General features: G+C 39.1%; 1 protein-coding gene across 3 annotated transcripts in view; it reads right to left on the reverse strand.

The window, feature by feature from the left end:
* Positions 1 to 14770, reverse strand: part of enah (ENAH actin regulator) — a 92658-nt gene that overhangs the window by 69660 nt on the left and 8228 nt on the right. The window contains exon 1 of one of the 3 annotated variants that reach the window (XM_086018256.1): positions 4043 to 4187. The exons of 1 other annotated variant lie outside the window; for it this stretch is intronic. In XM_086018256.1, coding sequence (XP_085874382.1) covers positions 4043 to 4056 — 14 coding nt within the window. In that variant the 5' untranslated portion in view covers positions 4057 to 4187. Of the gene's footprint in view, positions 1 to 400; positions 543 to 4042; positions 4188 to 14770 lie in introns of those variants that run through there. One more of the 3 variants, XM_086018254.1, reaches the window with a different exon arrangement.

Consider the following 14770-nt stretch of genomic DNA (forward strand, 5'->3'; position numbering starts at 1 on the left):
AATTCCATTTGTAGACGTGGCGACGAACATGGTTCACAGACAATGCTTTTCTCAAGTGATCTTGAGCCCAAGTGGCAATGTCCATTACACCATGATGCCAGTTTCAAATGCAGTGCCGTCTGAGGGATCGAAGGTCAAGGGCATTCAATTTTGGTTTTTGACCTTGCCGCTTGCTTGCAGAGATTTCTTCAGATTTTCTGAATCTTTTGATGAAATCCTCAAATTCCTTGCAATTGTCCGTTGAGAAACATTGTTCTTGAACTGTTGAACTATTTGCTCACGCAGTTGTTCACAAAGGGGTGAATCTTGCCCCATCCTTGCTTGTGAACAACTGAGTCTTTCAGGGATGCTCCATTTATATGCATTCATGACACTCACCTGTTTCCAATTAAATGCTCACCTGTGGAATGCCTCTTTTGTGGTCTCTGTCGCAGCTTTTTTTGGAATGTGTTGCAGGCAACACATTCAAAATGACAAAATATTTGCAAATGAAAAAAAATCCCTTCCCTCTTTGCTCTAATTGTTTAAACACTGCTACAGCATAATGGGACTAGATTTATTACCGGTACTTAGCACAGACTGACAGGCAACACCCTAATCTTCTGCCCTCTCCTGCTTAGATTAGATTTTCCTTTAAGATACTGCGTTTTTTCACTTTGTTGGATGCTACTTTGTTAGCGTATATAGTGCCTTGGCCAAAACACACTCGGTCACTGTGAAATTCAAGTTGTAAAATAGCAAGGAAAATAAAAGCGACTTTTATTTTTTAACTTTTTTTTTAGGTATTCATAAATTGAAGTGATTGAACTGATGCGATTAGCTCACTCCAGCCACTAAAAACATACTATGTGGTAACTGGCTACGCAATAACTGATGTGATGCAGATTTAATGCAAAGAATCCTGAAATATGATTTTGTATCCAGAAATAGATACCCGTGCTCTGGCAGGCAACAGTGGTAGATTTAAGGACTATGACAATAGCAATTCATCACACTTCAAACACTAAGTCCAACTTTGCTTAAACACATCAAAGGCCAAAGGACAATGGCAAAGACTGAAAGGACAGAAAATGAGGGAACAGAATGAGGCACCTGTAATGAGCTTTTACCTTTACCACAATCCGTCTCAAATAGGGGGGCAGGCTTTTTGTGGTGCCGGGGAACAAAGCAGATGCTTCAACAGCACAGATGTTGGGGGTAGGAGGAACAAGGAAGATTTTATTAAAACTATACGTGTTGTCATATTGGATGGTAAAAACAATATTAAGAGGCCAATATACGGAAAACTGAAGGGAATAATATCGATATGCTATGGAAGCAAATGAGTGAGCAGTTGCTCATTTGCATTAGACAAGAGAGACCCCCCTGCTCCAAACAATCTGCTTTTACATGGCTGTTAAAAGAGGATAAGTGGGCTGTAATATCTGGAGTAGCTTTACAAGAGCATGTCAGAGACATTTTATTAAGACACCTAGGACTTGTTCTAATTTGTGGGGAAATTGATGGCTTTAATCAAAGCATCTTGAGGGGGACACCGTTTGCTCTGTAGTAAGGTGGTATAAAATATGTGACCCCCACTGTTGAACGCTAGACACCCATGTGTACGGCTCAGGGGAAAAGCACAAGTAGGTTCCATATCAAGTGGCAAACAGGTGCGGCAAAACCATAAGGCAACGAAAACCGATGACAAACCTATTGTCCCTTACACAACAGCTGCTGCGAGAACTTTGAATAGAGACGGTGCCGCTAATATTTCTTTTACAGGAACATTTATCCGAATATAAAGGACAGAAAGCAACCTTTGGACAACGGTTCATCAATTTGCATTGAAACACATACAGATTCGTTTACAAGACCTTTTGTCTTTAGAGGGCTAGTCAATTCAAATCATTTGTCAACCCAAGAGTTAGGCTAACCTTGAGTTTTTTTAATAATACATCAAACTCTGGCAGATGCCGATATAAATCAATGCCAAATAGCTGCCTGGCCGATGACAGATAAATCCCTATTGGACACTTAATAATTTTAGTTTATTTTGCTTCAATTTAGAGACCGCTTCTAAAATGGTGCATTGTCATTTCATTGTCAAGGTCTCAGATCGCCACCTTTGGAATTTCTGTTGTGACATTATGAATCACGAATACAAAATTAGCTCTGAACAATCTATAAAGGCTCCATCAAGATAAAGACTTCGGATAAAAATAATCATGAACATTTGACTTAAAAGGCCACAGAGCATGCAAGCAGCAGTACACTTCAATTCTCTACGCATGATCAGCAGCCTAGCTCTGTGTTGTTGTCATATTACCTGCACTGCTTCTGCTGCCCCGCCTGGACAATTATGTCATTGTTGCCGGGTGAATTTGCCACATAAAGCAAGTCTGATACCATCCTGGCATATGCACTGTACCGCATTCTCTGAGACGAGGAATCACTAAGCAAAGGCTGTCATTTATTTTTACTAGCGTGATCAAAGGATGAATCAGATTTTTTTTTAAATAGATTGCATATCTAGCAAATAAAAAAGGGAAGCATTACTGGATGAAGATACATGAGTTTACAAATTGTTGAAAACTTGGAATGTCCAGCTTGTCTGGACCTTGCCGTGACAATGCGCTCTCAATTGGAAAAACATATTTGATGGGCACTGCTGGTGGCCCAGGCAGATTGTTGAACATATGTAATCACAACATATTTCATAGGTCATTTAGTTGCGCAATCTTGACAGTACAGTACATCATCAAGCGGATTTACATGATTGTCTGACAATGGCTAGGTCAACATGGACAAAATTTCTTGAATCCGATCGGAGTTTGGATTAAAATTATGATCGGATGCACTGTTTTCATGGACACAAAAAATATTGATCCGATTAGGACTTGCGTGTTCATGTATCACACTTTCGATTGGAACAAATTATTTTGACGTGCAGATCGACCAAATATACTGGAAATAGTAGTAGAAGAAGATGCTAGAGCAACTTCTGTGTCAACGAAACATCGCTCTGTCCATTTCTGTCTTTCAACAATTTTAAGATTTTTCAATATCTCCAGCAACAGACCAGTTCAGTCTTGCACCCACCATGTTTTTCCATTCGCTCTGCTTTTACTAGCTTCCGGGGAAAACAGAAACATGTATTATGACTTCACAGACATACGCTGTAAAGACGGTTTCTTCCGAAATTTCGGAATAAGTCTTTTCATTCGCGCCGATCGGATTATCAATCGACATAAACCTTCCCTCTCGTTCGGAATAACATCTCGATCGGAATGGGCTTGATCGGGTCAGAATATTCCGAATGGGGTTGTGTACATGATGCATTTTTGTTCCGATCAGGCTTTTAATGCGGAAGTGCCCAGTCCATGTAAACGTAGCCACTGATGATGAAAATGATTATAGACAGCTGGATTGAGGCACGCAAATACCAAATTCAACTCTACAATACAAACAGATGCTTCATTTCGGAAAGCTACCCTCACAGAGAGCTTCATCACTGCCAAGAACTTACCCTTCCACCATAACCTGAGGAAACATGTCTCCAAAGAGCTTTTTAATGCTTTCTCTCTTCTGCACAACTCCTTTAGGAAATTACAACAACTTCAGAGGCAATGAAGGAGAAAAGCGTCCTGTCACCACATGGTGTGATGAGTCCTATCGTGTAGAAGAGAAGAAGAATCTTCCCCTGATTAGACTCAGAGGAGTAGAACAGTCGCAGCTGTTCTATAAATATAAAGAAGAAGCCCTTTTAGACAGGGACTCCAAATAATGAATAAACTTAAAGTTAGTCACTTGTCTAAGAGGGACAAGTGGCACAAGTGCAGCCAGATCGGCAGCCATGACACAGCAAGAATATTATCTTCAATCATAAAGCCTTTAAGATACTGCAGTACTGTACTGTAAAGCAGCTCTACAGGTTTAATACTGTATAAGGAAGTGCTTCATTTATAGAGGACTGCTGAATCTTCCATTTGACAACATGACCTAGACTATCATTTGATGCTGACAACCGATAATAACTCCAACTGAGCAACCAGAAACTTACGAGTCACGAGTCATCTTGGCAACAACAACAGGTGAATCCAGCACCTCCACCTACAAGAAAATTCGCTTATTGGAAGTATTTGTTCAGATTGGTGAAGTCTCCACTTTCTCCACAGACTGCTAGGCAGGCTGGAGGACTGACCGGCTGATTTCAGAGGGGGGTTGGGTGGGGGGGGGAGTGACCGGGGTTTAGACCGACAGCGACAGTGGGAGGGCACACACCCACCCACTCTCACTCACCTCACTGGAGTCTGGCCGGGCTAAAAGTGGAGTGGCTGGGGAGGGGGAACAGTGGCTTGCAACTGGTGTAGAGCTGGGGGCTGTGAAATTCTTCCGTAGAATGCATCTCTCCTCTTCACCAAAAATAGATATTGTGACCCGCATGCATCATCAGCCAGGATTATCCAGGGGATTTGTAGGGAGCCACCAGTACAAGGTCTGTTCATTCCATCCAGATGATAGCATCTTTTCGAATTGAAGGAAATCATTGATGATGCCGTCAACTTGCAAATTGGTGAAGTTGTTTTTTCCACAAACACGTTAGCAACCTGGAACAAGGTTTCAAACTATTTTAGCACTCCTCAGTCAAGTGATCAGGGAGGCTATTAAAAGCTAGGTAATATAGTTGTTATGGTCAAAATTATAATAATTATAAGAGACCAAAAGACATCCAAGCTAATCAGAAACTTTGTTAGTTATTTTAAATCCCTTCAACAAATGAGAACACTTATGTGTCAGATCTGAAAAAGGCAGAAGGCCCTTTTGCTGGTCTGTCATTCCTCAGCGGCAATGATACCTGTCCGTCATTCGTCAGTCCCTCATTTTTCATGACGGACCGAACTGTAATTGTCAGTTGGTCAGTCCATCAGTCAGTTAAGTCCGCCAGTCCGTCCCCCCAAAAAATCTTCAGCAAAATGGGCATCCGTCAGTGCCGATTACATTGACGAACAAAAATCTGTCAGTGCTTAGTCCTTTATTTTTAAAAAGTGTCCCGTTATTTCTCAACCATCAGCAAAATGGGCATCCGTCAGTGACGGACTGATGGACCGATCCGTCAGTCAGACAGAATGCCCACCTCTGTACAAGAGTATACACTTTTATACATCACTTTTGGGGGCGTTTCCTTCAAAGGACTTCCACAAAAGATAGATCAATTGGTTCCTCAATTTTAGCTAGTCCATGGCACCTCCTCGCGTGGAAGGCTAAGAGATTGATTACAAACAAATGAAGACCGCTAGGAATGTGCTCATGACTGTATGTACTGTATAACTAGGCATGAAAATGAACGCATAAGTGGAGATAGACTTCACAGAAAAAACCCGGTATACCTCCTGTATTCTACTGAACATAGTGTCTTTGAAGCCATTACAAACTATACAAACAATACAGAGAGAAATGAGAGTGTTTGTGATTGAATTTGTATTCAGTTTAATGTTGTTTTGTATGACCCTTGGTTAGCTGAAGCTGTGTTTATGTGGTATGTAAATAAAGTTAACTTGCACTTACTACAGTGATGGCAATCATTTACTGCTTCAAGTGTTACTGTTCTGAAAGAAGACCTTTTTGGCAGATTTTGGATGGCATACATTTGAATGTTTTTTGCGGTGGTCCATGGCCTATTGCAAATGTTTTTGATCGCAATATTTAGTTTTATAAAAATTATAAATCATAAATTAATTAAGAGCTGAATTCACACAGCATCCTGTTTCACGTCTTTGCCCTATAAATTAGAAATAAATTTAAATTGATAGCAATTTTAATTAGTTTTTTATCCGATTCACCGAATATCGGAAAAAAATAATGTACAGATTAAATGATCATTGAAATATTCGTTAGGTGCAGCCCTAATCAAGACTGTAAAAAAGAACCAGAAATATCTGTGGCAAAAAACAGGTGTGACGAATGGCCAAAGTTAAAGTTAACAATTTAATATTTAACTTACATTTAATTTAAGATTTACGTTTACAATTTACTCCCAAAGCCCACTCCCTCACACAGTCTCAATCATTCACTCGCTTCTCTCCAGCCTATCCTCTATGTAACTCAATGTTATTTTAATAATCGATGAATCTGTCGATTATTTTGTCATTTAATTGATTAATTGGATTTGGGGGGAAAAACAAGTTTTAATTTCCTGCCCTATATTTACAAATGTTGATCAGTGTTTTCCAAAGTAAAAACAGATGTTTGCAGATATGTGATTTTGATTCAACACAAAGATAATACAGTAGGTCTGCTTTGATGAAGGACTACAAAAATGCGAGAATATTTACTGTTGAGAGGCTGAAATTCTGAGGATTTGGATAATTTTGAATAGACAGTCCAAACGATTCATAGATTATCAAAAAATAACTATTGATTAATTTGACAATCGATTAGTCGGACACCATCTCAAATCATCCGACAACAAAACTAATTTCCACCAAGTAGTTCAGTACAGTCTCCATTTTATTAAGTTTTCATTGTACACTCCAACACACTTTGGGTTGTTTTGTGGGGTAGCAATCGTAGCAGTCTTGTGAAGGGTGGAGCTGTACTGATGTTGTCCATTGACTGGTTGACAGAAAAGTGTCCACCTTTTTCTATATTTTCATTTATAATACACACTTTATTTTCTGAATGAAATGTAAAAAAAAAAACAAAAAGGACCTTTTTTAATCCTGTGGACTATGATGAAAGGAGGAAAAGATATTATTAGTAGTTTGCACATTTGTTTTGTAAACAAACTCTTTGGAACTGTTTTCAGTTGAAAATGGGCTTATGTAAACAGAACCAAACGCATCCCTCAGTTCAGCAAAAGCCACAGAACTCACTTGTGCTATTTTTAATGTTTCCAGAAAACCCACATTTTTAATTACATCTGAAAATGAGAGTAAGTTCCTGAACCGTGATGGGGGAATGTTCAGCAGCCTGTGGCATGATTGTAATTTTAATATTTGGCATAAGCATGTCTACTTGATAAAGCTGGCAGGCTATCACAGCAGCAACAGTGTACGAGGATTGGTTGTTTCTCTCTTATCCCCGCGGAGGAATTATCTTTTTAACCTTGTGCCTCAAAATGAAGGTCAGCCCAGAATAAAGTCATTCCTGAATACGGTTTTGTGAAGCTTACAGGTTGATTGAGGAGGACAGTGGCATGCTTATGCTGTCTCACTGGGGAAGCTAATAAAGTACCCCGCACCTGTTGACAAGTCAAGTATCTCACAGCGGTCAAATTACTCTCAAGAAGAGAGGGGAGCAATTTGTCAAATGTTTTGCTTTTTATATGCTGCCTCTGTTTTCCCCCTGCAAACACTTTGACAACACAAACATTTTCCTGTGGAAATCGATTCTCAGAGGAGGACGCTTAGGATTTAGCAATATACTGGTGTTTTATTTTGACTTCCAAGGAGCACTTCAATGTTCAATTGCTATCTAATGTGCAAATAAATAAATAAATATACTGTATATATATTAGGGCTGTCAAAGTTTCCGCGTTATCGGGAGGTCATTAAATTTTGTAATTGATCGCGTCAAAATATTTGACGCATTTAACGCATGCGCAGAATAACCGGCCATGCATAATCCCACTCAGAAGTGCACGGTGCGGAGCGGGTATGTGTTGCCCACGGTAGTATAAAGAAGCATTTCGAAAGAAGAGGGCAGCTTTAAAGTTCAGAAATATGAATAAATTGGTTTGCCTCAGCGACTGAGGATGAGTAGAGAAGAGGGCTGTCTTGTTTTGTGTTAATAAAGTCAGTTTAAAGGAGGAACACACGACGTGCTGATACCACCTACAGCATATGAGCCAATCAAATTCGTGTGAACTTCAGGGACCACTCGGAAAACAAAAACTAAGAATATTACAAGGGCCACATATAAATGTGAACATTACACACACACACTGTTTGCACACATTTGAAGTATTTCTGTCACTGTTCTGAGGCCCTTTTGCGTTTTTGTTTTTGTAGTGAATAAAAATACTGTCTACTACAGAAAGAATTTCAAATCAAAAATTTTTATTTTCATCACGAGGATTTGTTGTTGTAATAAAATAGTACATTACATATGAACAGTATGTTGAATGTATATATCCCTCTTGTGTCTTTTATCTTTCCATTTCAACAACAATTTACTGACTAGATTGTTTTTGGTTATGTGGTTAAACAAAATGGGGAAATTTCTTTGTCACACCAACTAACCTGACCGTTAACTCCACATGACAAGTGAAATGGGAGTACAATTTGGGGTTATCCTCCCTTATTTAGGGATGCAATAATTCACTCAAGCCTCGATTCGATTTTCAGTTCCCAATTTCAATTCGAAAAAAAAAAATTAAAATTAAATTAATTAATTAATGAATGACTCATTTTAAAATAAAATGATTTTAAAATAAAATATGTTTTTTTTAACATCTACATTTTGTCCTCGTTACATGCAATGCAAAAAAACCTACATTTTTGTCTTATCAGTTTATTCTACAATTAACTCACAAGACAATGGCTTTTTGTACATATTTATTTATTTTTACCAGATTCCAATGAGCCAGTGAGGCCGAAGATGTTCAAGTGTTAGTGGTGAGTCACTGCAACGTAATACATCAACTATAGCCATAGGCATCAAAGTGTATTCAAAGATAGATCTGACTGTTGCAATCTAGTCCATAAATCACATCTCCATCTCCATTTTATTAAAACTATCAGCGGGACCGGGGCGACAGTTAAAAATGACTTGCTGCCCAAGAGAGACAAAAAAAGCCCCCATGCATCAAAAGGGACGACACCATCAAGAGAACATTGGGCTGTTTACACATTATGGATATTCAACTGCTAAGCATATACTGTACATCAGTGTCTCTTTTCTTATTTACACAGATTTCTTCACTTCGTAAAAAAGATGAGAGGACAGCAGCAAGGGCTCAGTCATGACCCAGGAACTTCTCCACCCATGTAACTTTTATATTATTTACAGTTTCTCAATTCTGATGATTGCCGATGATCATTAAAAAAAATAAAAATAAATAAAAAAGCTCCACCCCGACAACGATTACGATTTGTGCGCTTGTTGTCAATTTTTGGTTGTTAGCATCTGGAGGGTGTTACTGATTTAATTCCCACTTGAACAACAGCAAGTTTTCTTAATTTGGTGAAAAGCGAATGGCGAGTCGAATGATAAGGAACTCCGTGTATCAATCTCAACAGCCAGCTGCAGTTTCAGAGAATTTAAAGAGCAATTAAACAGCTAAAACCTGCTTGTGCATTCTAGAGGGGAAGAGCGACAGCAGCTGAATAGAACAAGCTAGACTTTCTCTCACCAAGTGCTGAATGACTAAGGCGCATTAAATCTCTGTAATTTGATGGGAATACTAATGTAAAAAATGGGGACAGAAGACAAAGAAACATGGGGAGGGAGAGAATGAAGCTGAAGGGAATGAAAAGAGAGCGATAAGGTGTCCAGCCTGAGTGAAGTTCTCTTTATCTTGAGCTGATAAAAGCCGACTTGGCTAACTCAGAAGAACAGACATTGCTTCAGGTCACCAACACTAAAACACATGCCGAGGTTACCAGAGTGACATTTGGAAAGTTATATCCCGGGGTGCACATCAAAATGTGGGCGAGGTTAACAACTAAACACAGCGCACCTGTTTTCTAAAGCCGAGGCATGATTGGTCGTTACCTGAGCAACTGTGATGTCATTTTCAGTCCACGGAAGTGACACAATGGCCAACCCCTGAGACGGCTACAAACAGGTGTATTTTGCTGCTTAATTCGTATTCCACAAACGCAACATTAATCAGAATAACAATTTTTTGTAAAGAAATGTTTTGGGTTGACTTCCACTTTAAGACTTGCGGCGTATCTGGGTAAGGTTTATCGTTAATACGTGCAGATATGTAATTTTAATATAACTGAACAAACTTTGTTCTGTTTTTTTGTCCCAGTTGACCGCTTATATTTCCTTATTACAACAACAACTGTATAACAGGGCTACACAATGTCATCTTATTAAAACAATACATTTGACTGTTTTATAAAAAGGCATTAAAACTCACATTTAACAATTGAGTAGCATGGTGCATTCGAAAAATGAATTTCCCACCTCGGACTTGCGGTATGTAATCGTATCAATATGTAGCTAGGTTATATCGCATTATTGTCTTACACAGAAAGCAATAATATGAAGAAAAAAAACATTTCGATAGCTCTTTTTATCAATTAACTACGAGTACGCTTGATACAGCACAGACTTCCGCCAACGCTGAACAATTGTGTCCTGTAGGCAGTGTAGGGTTGCCCAATACAATTTTTAAGTGATACTGTTTAGGGCTTGTGGCAAATCGGTCATGTTGCGTTATATTGAGTGCAGAGCTATCCGAGTTCAAAAACGCAACACTGTGCAATCACGAGTGATTGTGTGGTAGCAAATGTGCTCTTGCTGTTAGATGTGAATCGCGGGTATACAAAAACTGTGTTTTGGTTTTTAATAAACGCGAGTTCGCTGAATAATGCAAAATGCGTGCGGGCATTCCATCAGACGTACACGCCTGCCTGTGTGTGCTAATTTAAGCTAGCTTTCAGAAACGACTGTGCGCGGTGGACGCTGCGGGCACGCGAACCGTAGTATCGATACCATGACATATTAATATCGTATTCGGATACGGCGTGTAAATATCAGTACTTTGAAAAGTATCGATACTTTTGACAACACTACTAGATCGGAACAAATGATTTATGGGGATGTACGGAAACACCAAGAGAGACTACAGAAGGTAGTTTGTGGGTCTCGACCTGAGCAAAAACAACAGGCACAGACAGCTGCTGGGGACAAGAGCAGACAGATGGACAAACAGAGCAGCCACCTGTTTTAGTGCTCACACATACACGTGCCAAACCCGGATTCATATAAATGGCACTGACACAAACACATCACAGCAACCTTCCAAATTAACACCTCCAGAAGATTGGGTTCAAAATGGCAACTGTGAACACATGAATTAGACTTTCAAAGATAAACCTTACAAATAGAAAATTGCATAATCATCCAAAAAGTCGTAGTACATAATTTGCAAGACAAATGATGATCAACTGTAATTCAAACACGGGATTCAGACAGGCTCAGGCAGGCAAGTTGTGATTAAAAAAAATAAACCATGAAATAAGAAATGCAACATGCTTTTCATTTGTTGGCAGTCATTCTTGGACTGAGAGAACGGCAGTGAATGGAAGAGGAAGCAAAGAGCATCTAGTTTGGACTGGATTATCACACAGCTCCCTCTAAAAAAAAAAAAAAAAAATACCGACACACAAAGCCTGGCTGGCAGGGTTTGGGGCATTAGGATGTCGAAGGCATTACAGCCTGCCATGCGAGCCTCTTCCAGGCAATGACATCTGCTGCTGGAGGTTACATGTGTGAATACAGCACTTGCTCTGATCATATATCAAAAACAAAGCGGAATAATACTGCATTCAAGTCAAGTTACATTTAAAGTCTTCTGTCAAAATGATTATCACAGTTAAGATAAAACAGGAGGGGAAAAAAGGGAGTTGTCTAGAGTAATTAGAGAAGGGGTGAGTCCATTGGAAAAACTAGCAACTAACAAACACCCAACTGTGTGTACACCTTCTCAAGTGTCAAAGTGTGGTAACCTGGCGGTTCACAGTTTCACAGCTGCTGCTCGAAAGCGGCCAGTAGACGGAGAGAAAACCTCTGAAAGTTTCATTAAGGTCTCATTTTCTTGATGAGCGCTAGTTCCTCAAAGAAGTTAGAGTCCTAGAGAATCGTTAAAAATAAAAGAAAGGACAGTGAGTTACGATTACTCATTGATATGGAAAAAGTTTCCTTTCTTCCTGGACCGCTCTCCTCGCTAATTTGCTAACTAATGGGCTAACTCAAAACAATTCAAGCACACCGCTTTTCACAACTAAATCTATGATTTTATTCTTCCTCCTCCTCCCTCTCCTTCCATAAACCAGCAGTGAAAAGTCAAATATATGCAGAAAATTCAAGTCAACCCAAAGCTGTCGTGAGCTGGGTGCAAAATGCTCCCTTAGCCAACCAAAATGAATTATTCAGTACGCACACACAGTGCTTGTCGACACTGCAACAGGGCAATGGCGCATGCTTTATTTGGACTCAAATCAATTAGAAAAGGATTTTACGAGATACCCACAGCCTTGAATTAACGAGGGAATTAGACGGCTTGTTGATGCGTTCGTCACTTTTTTATACACTTTGACATTTTAATTTTTGTGGTACATTCTTCTCACAAGTCACCTCAACATCACAGAGCACATTAAAAAAATAACTGTAGTTGATGTACATAAAATATCAACAATAAGGCTGTGAACGAATCGGTTGTGACTCGAATAGAAAAGCTAACTGGCCAGATTTATAAAAAATACCCTATTTATTAGGGGTGTAATGGTACACGTGGGTGTATTAATACATTTCGGTATGGCATGTTCGGTCCGGTCCACCATGCGTACCTTTTCTGATCAGTTTTTATTATTAGCGCGAGCTTACGCATTGGCGCTATTGACTTGCACGCGGGAGCGGAGGGCGGCGGCACTACAGAGGAGCCAGGACACCGGAAGCTGTGATAAATCATAAATGCATGAATAAATGGCATTATTATGGCATACGCAAACAAGCCAGAGCTCGAAGGTCCCCCCGTACACTGCGGTCTCCTGTTTGGGAACATTCTGGCTTTCCTGTTAAAATCGCCGATGGGGAAAGCTACGTGGATAAGTCCCAAAGTTGTGTGCCGACATCGGCGGCTATGTTGCAGGTAGCACGTCTAACATAGATCTAACATAAAGATTTCAGTGTACAGTGGTACCTCTACTTACGAAATTAATTGGTTCTCGAAGAAATTTCTTAACTAGAAAATGTTGTAAGTAGAGACGTGTTTTCCATGTAAATGCCCTAATCCGTTCCAAGCCCCCCCTCCATAAATGTTTTATAAAGCATAAAAATGTATCACAACATGTAACAAATACATGTTACAATTGCACAATAAATGACAGTTGTGCATAATTTAAAAAACAAAGAATAGAGTAAAGAATAAAAATGATGGTGGTTTACCTTTTAATTGCTGCCCTCATCGCTTTTTGCCCTCTGGTTCATGTTCTCTCTAGAAGTGTTTTTTGCCTGGCGTTTTGTAAACAACTGATTTAATAACGTGGCGACTGTCTATACATTACGGTTATATTCTTTGGCGAGATCAAGTAAACGCATCCCTTTTTCATACTTTTCTATTATCTCTTGCTTTGTTTGTATGGACAAAAAAATGATTTTCTTCTTTTTTTCTTTTCCTCGTTTATCCATCACTTTCTTGGAGACCATGGCGAATACTGTAATTCGCGCAAAACTATCGGAACACCTCATGGCCCGAGGGGCGAATGACGAGGACACTGCATAGACATATCTATCACATATATATCTATCTACCAGTCTATCGGCACACATAGAAGTCCCTCTTAGCCAATGGGATGCCAGGAAGATGCTAGGTAATAGCCAATGGTAGAGCAGCTATGAGTATGTTGCGTTCAGTAAACTCTGAGTCTGCGAGTAGCAGCCCATATTGTATTTTTACCTTTCGTATCCTGAAATTTATTTCGTAACAACAATATTTTCCTGTTGCGGCGTTTCGTAACTTGAAAATTTCGTATGAAGATATGTTCCTAAGTATAGGTACTACTGTATTAATAATTTACAAAATTAAGAGACCTTTATTGTTAGTGCATTTTTTTTATTCTGGAGTAATTTCTTAGAATATCACCCGAATGGTTTGCCTTTATTTTTTCTAAAAAAAAAAAAAAAATGGACCATTTACTTGTCATCTTTTCAAAATACACATATTTAAAAAAAAAAAAACAACATTTTTTGGGACCAAAAATATACCGAACCGAAGCTCCCAAGAAACCGAACCGAACCGAAATGTGATTTAGCGTACCGTTACACCCCTATAATTTATTGTATTTCCCTGATATCTACAGTATATATGTGTGAGTCCTTACTAGGACCAGCTAATATGTAGTACCAGGTTTATTTAGTACCTTTTCCCGTGCTTTTGTGACAGGGGTTTTCTAGGCAACAATTAGCTACCGTGTTTGGCGGGATAATGATTCATGTATGAATGTCAGAACATGAAAAGAAAATCACTTCAATGTGCTGACAGACAGAGAAATGAGCAGTTGTCTTCAAAGTCTCAAGGGGTAATACAACCGGAGCGGGACGCTGATCCAAATCCGTATTGCGTAAACTTTTATAGGTCAAACTTAAAAACAACAAATAAAAATCTCAAAAACCTGTTGTGCTAGAACAAAATTAACAACATTTCTAAATCAGCAAAAGAATACATTTAGGGACGCAAAGCCATCTCTTATTCAAATTTGCTGTTGACCAGTGTAATCGAGGAGGAACATCACTGATTCTCTGTAGGACATACATTGTATAATATCAGTCTTAGTTTGATTTGGTCTGAATTATTTATATTCATAAAGTTAATCTGAAGAGTTTTTGTTTGCTCGAGTTTTTTTTGTTTTGTTTTTTTAATCAAAATTGCAAGTGCATATTTCAGATGTTGTTGTCAGAACCACCAGTATGCAGAAAGGCATTGCACTGCATTCTGTCGGCATGTTCTGAACTCCTATTTTCAGGTCTGTGGCAGCCAAATCCAGCATCCATTTTCAATACCACTTTTCCTGTTCATGGTCACAGAGCAAAACAATGTTGTCCAACTTTCCAA

Source organism: Filicampus tigris, chromosome 20 (genome assembly GCF_054856515.1).
Source record: "Filicampus tigris isolate MCC_2025a chromosome 20, RoL_Ftig_1.0, whole genome shotgun sequence".
Classification (NCBI taxonomy): Eukaryota; Metazoa; Chordata; class Actinopteri; order Syngnathiformes; family Syngnathidae; genus Filicampus; species Filicampus tigris.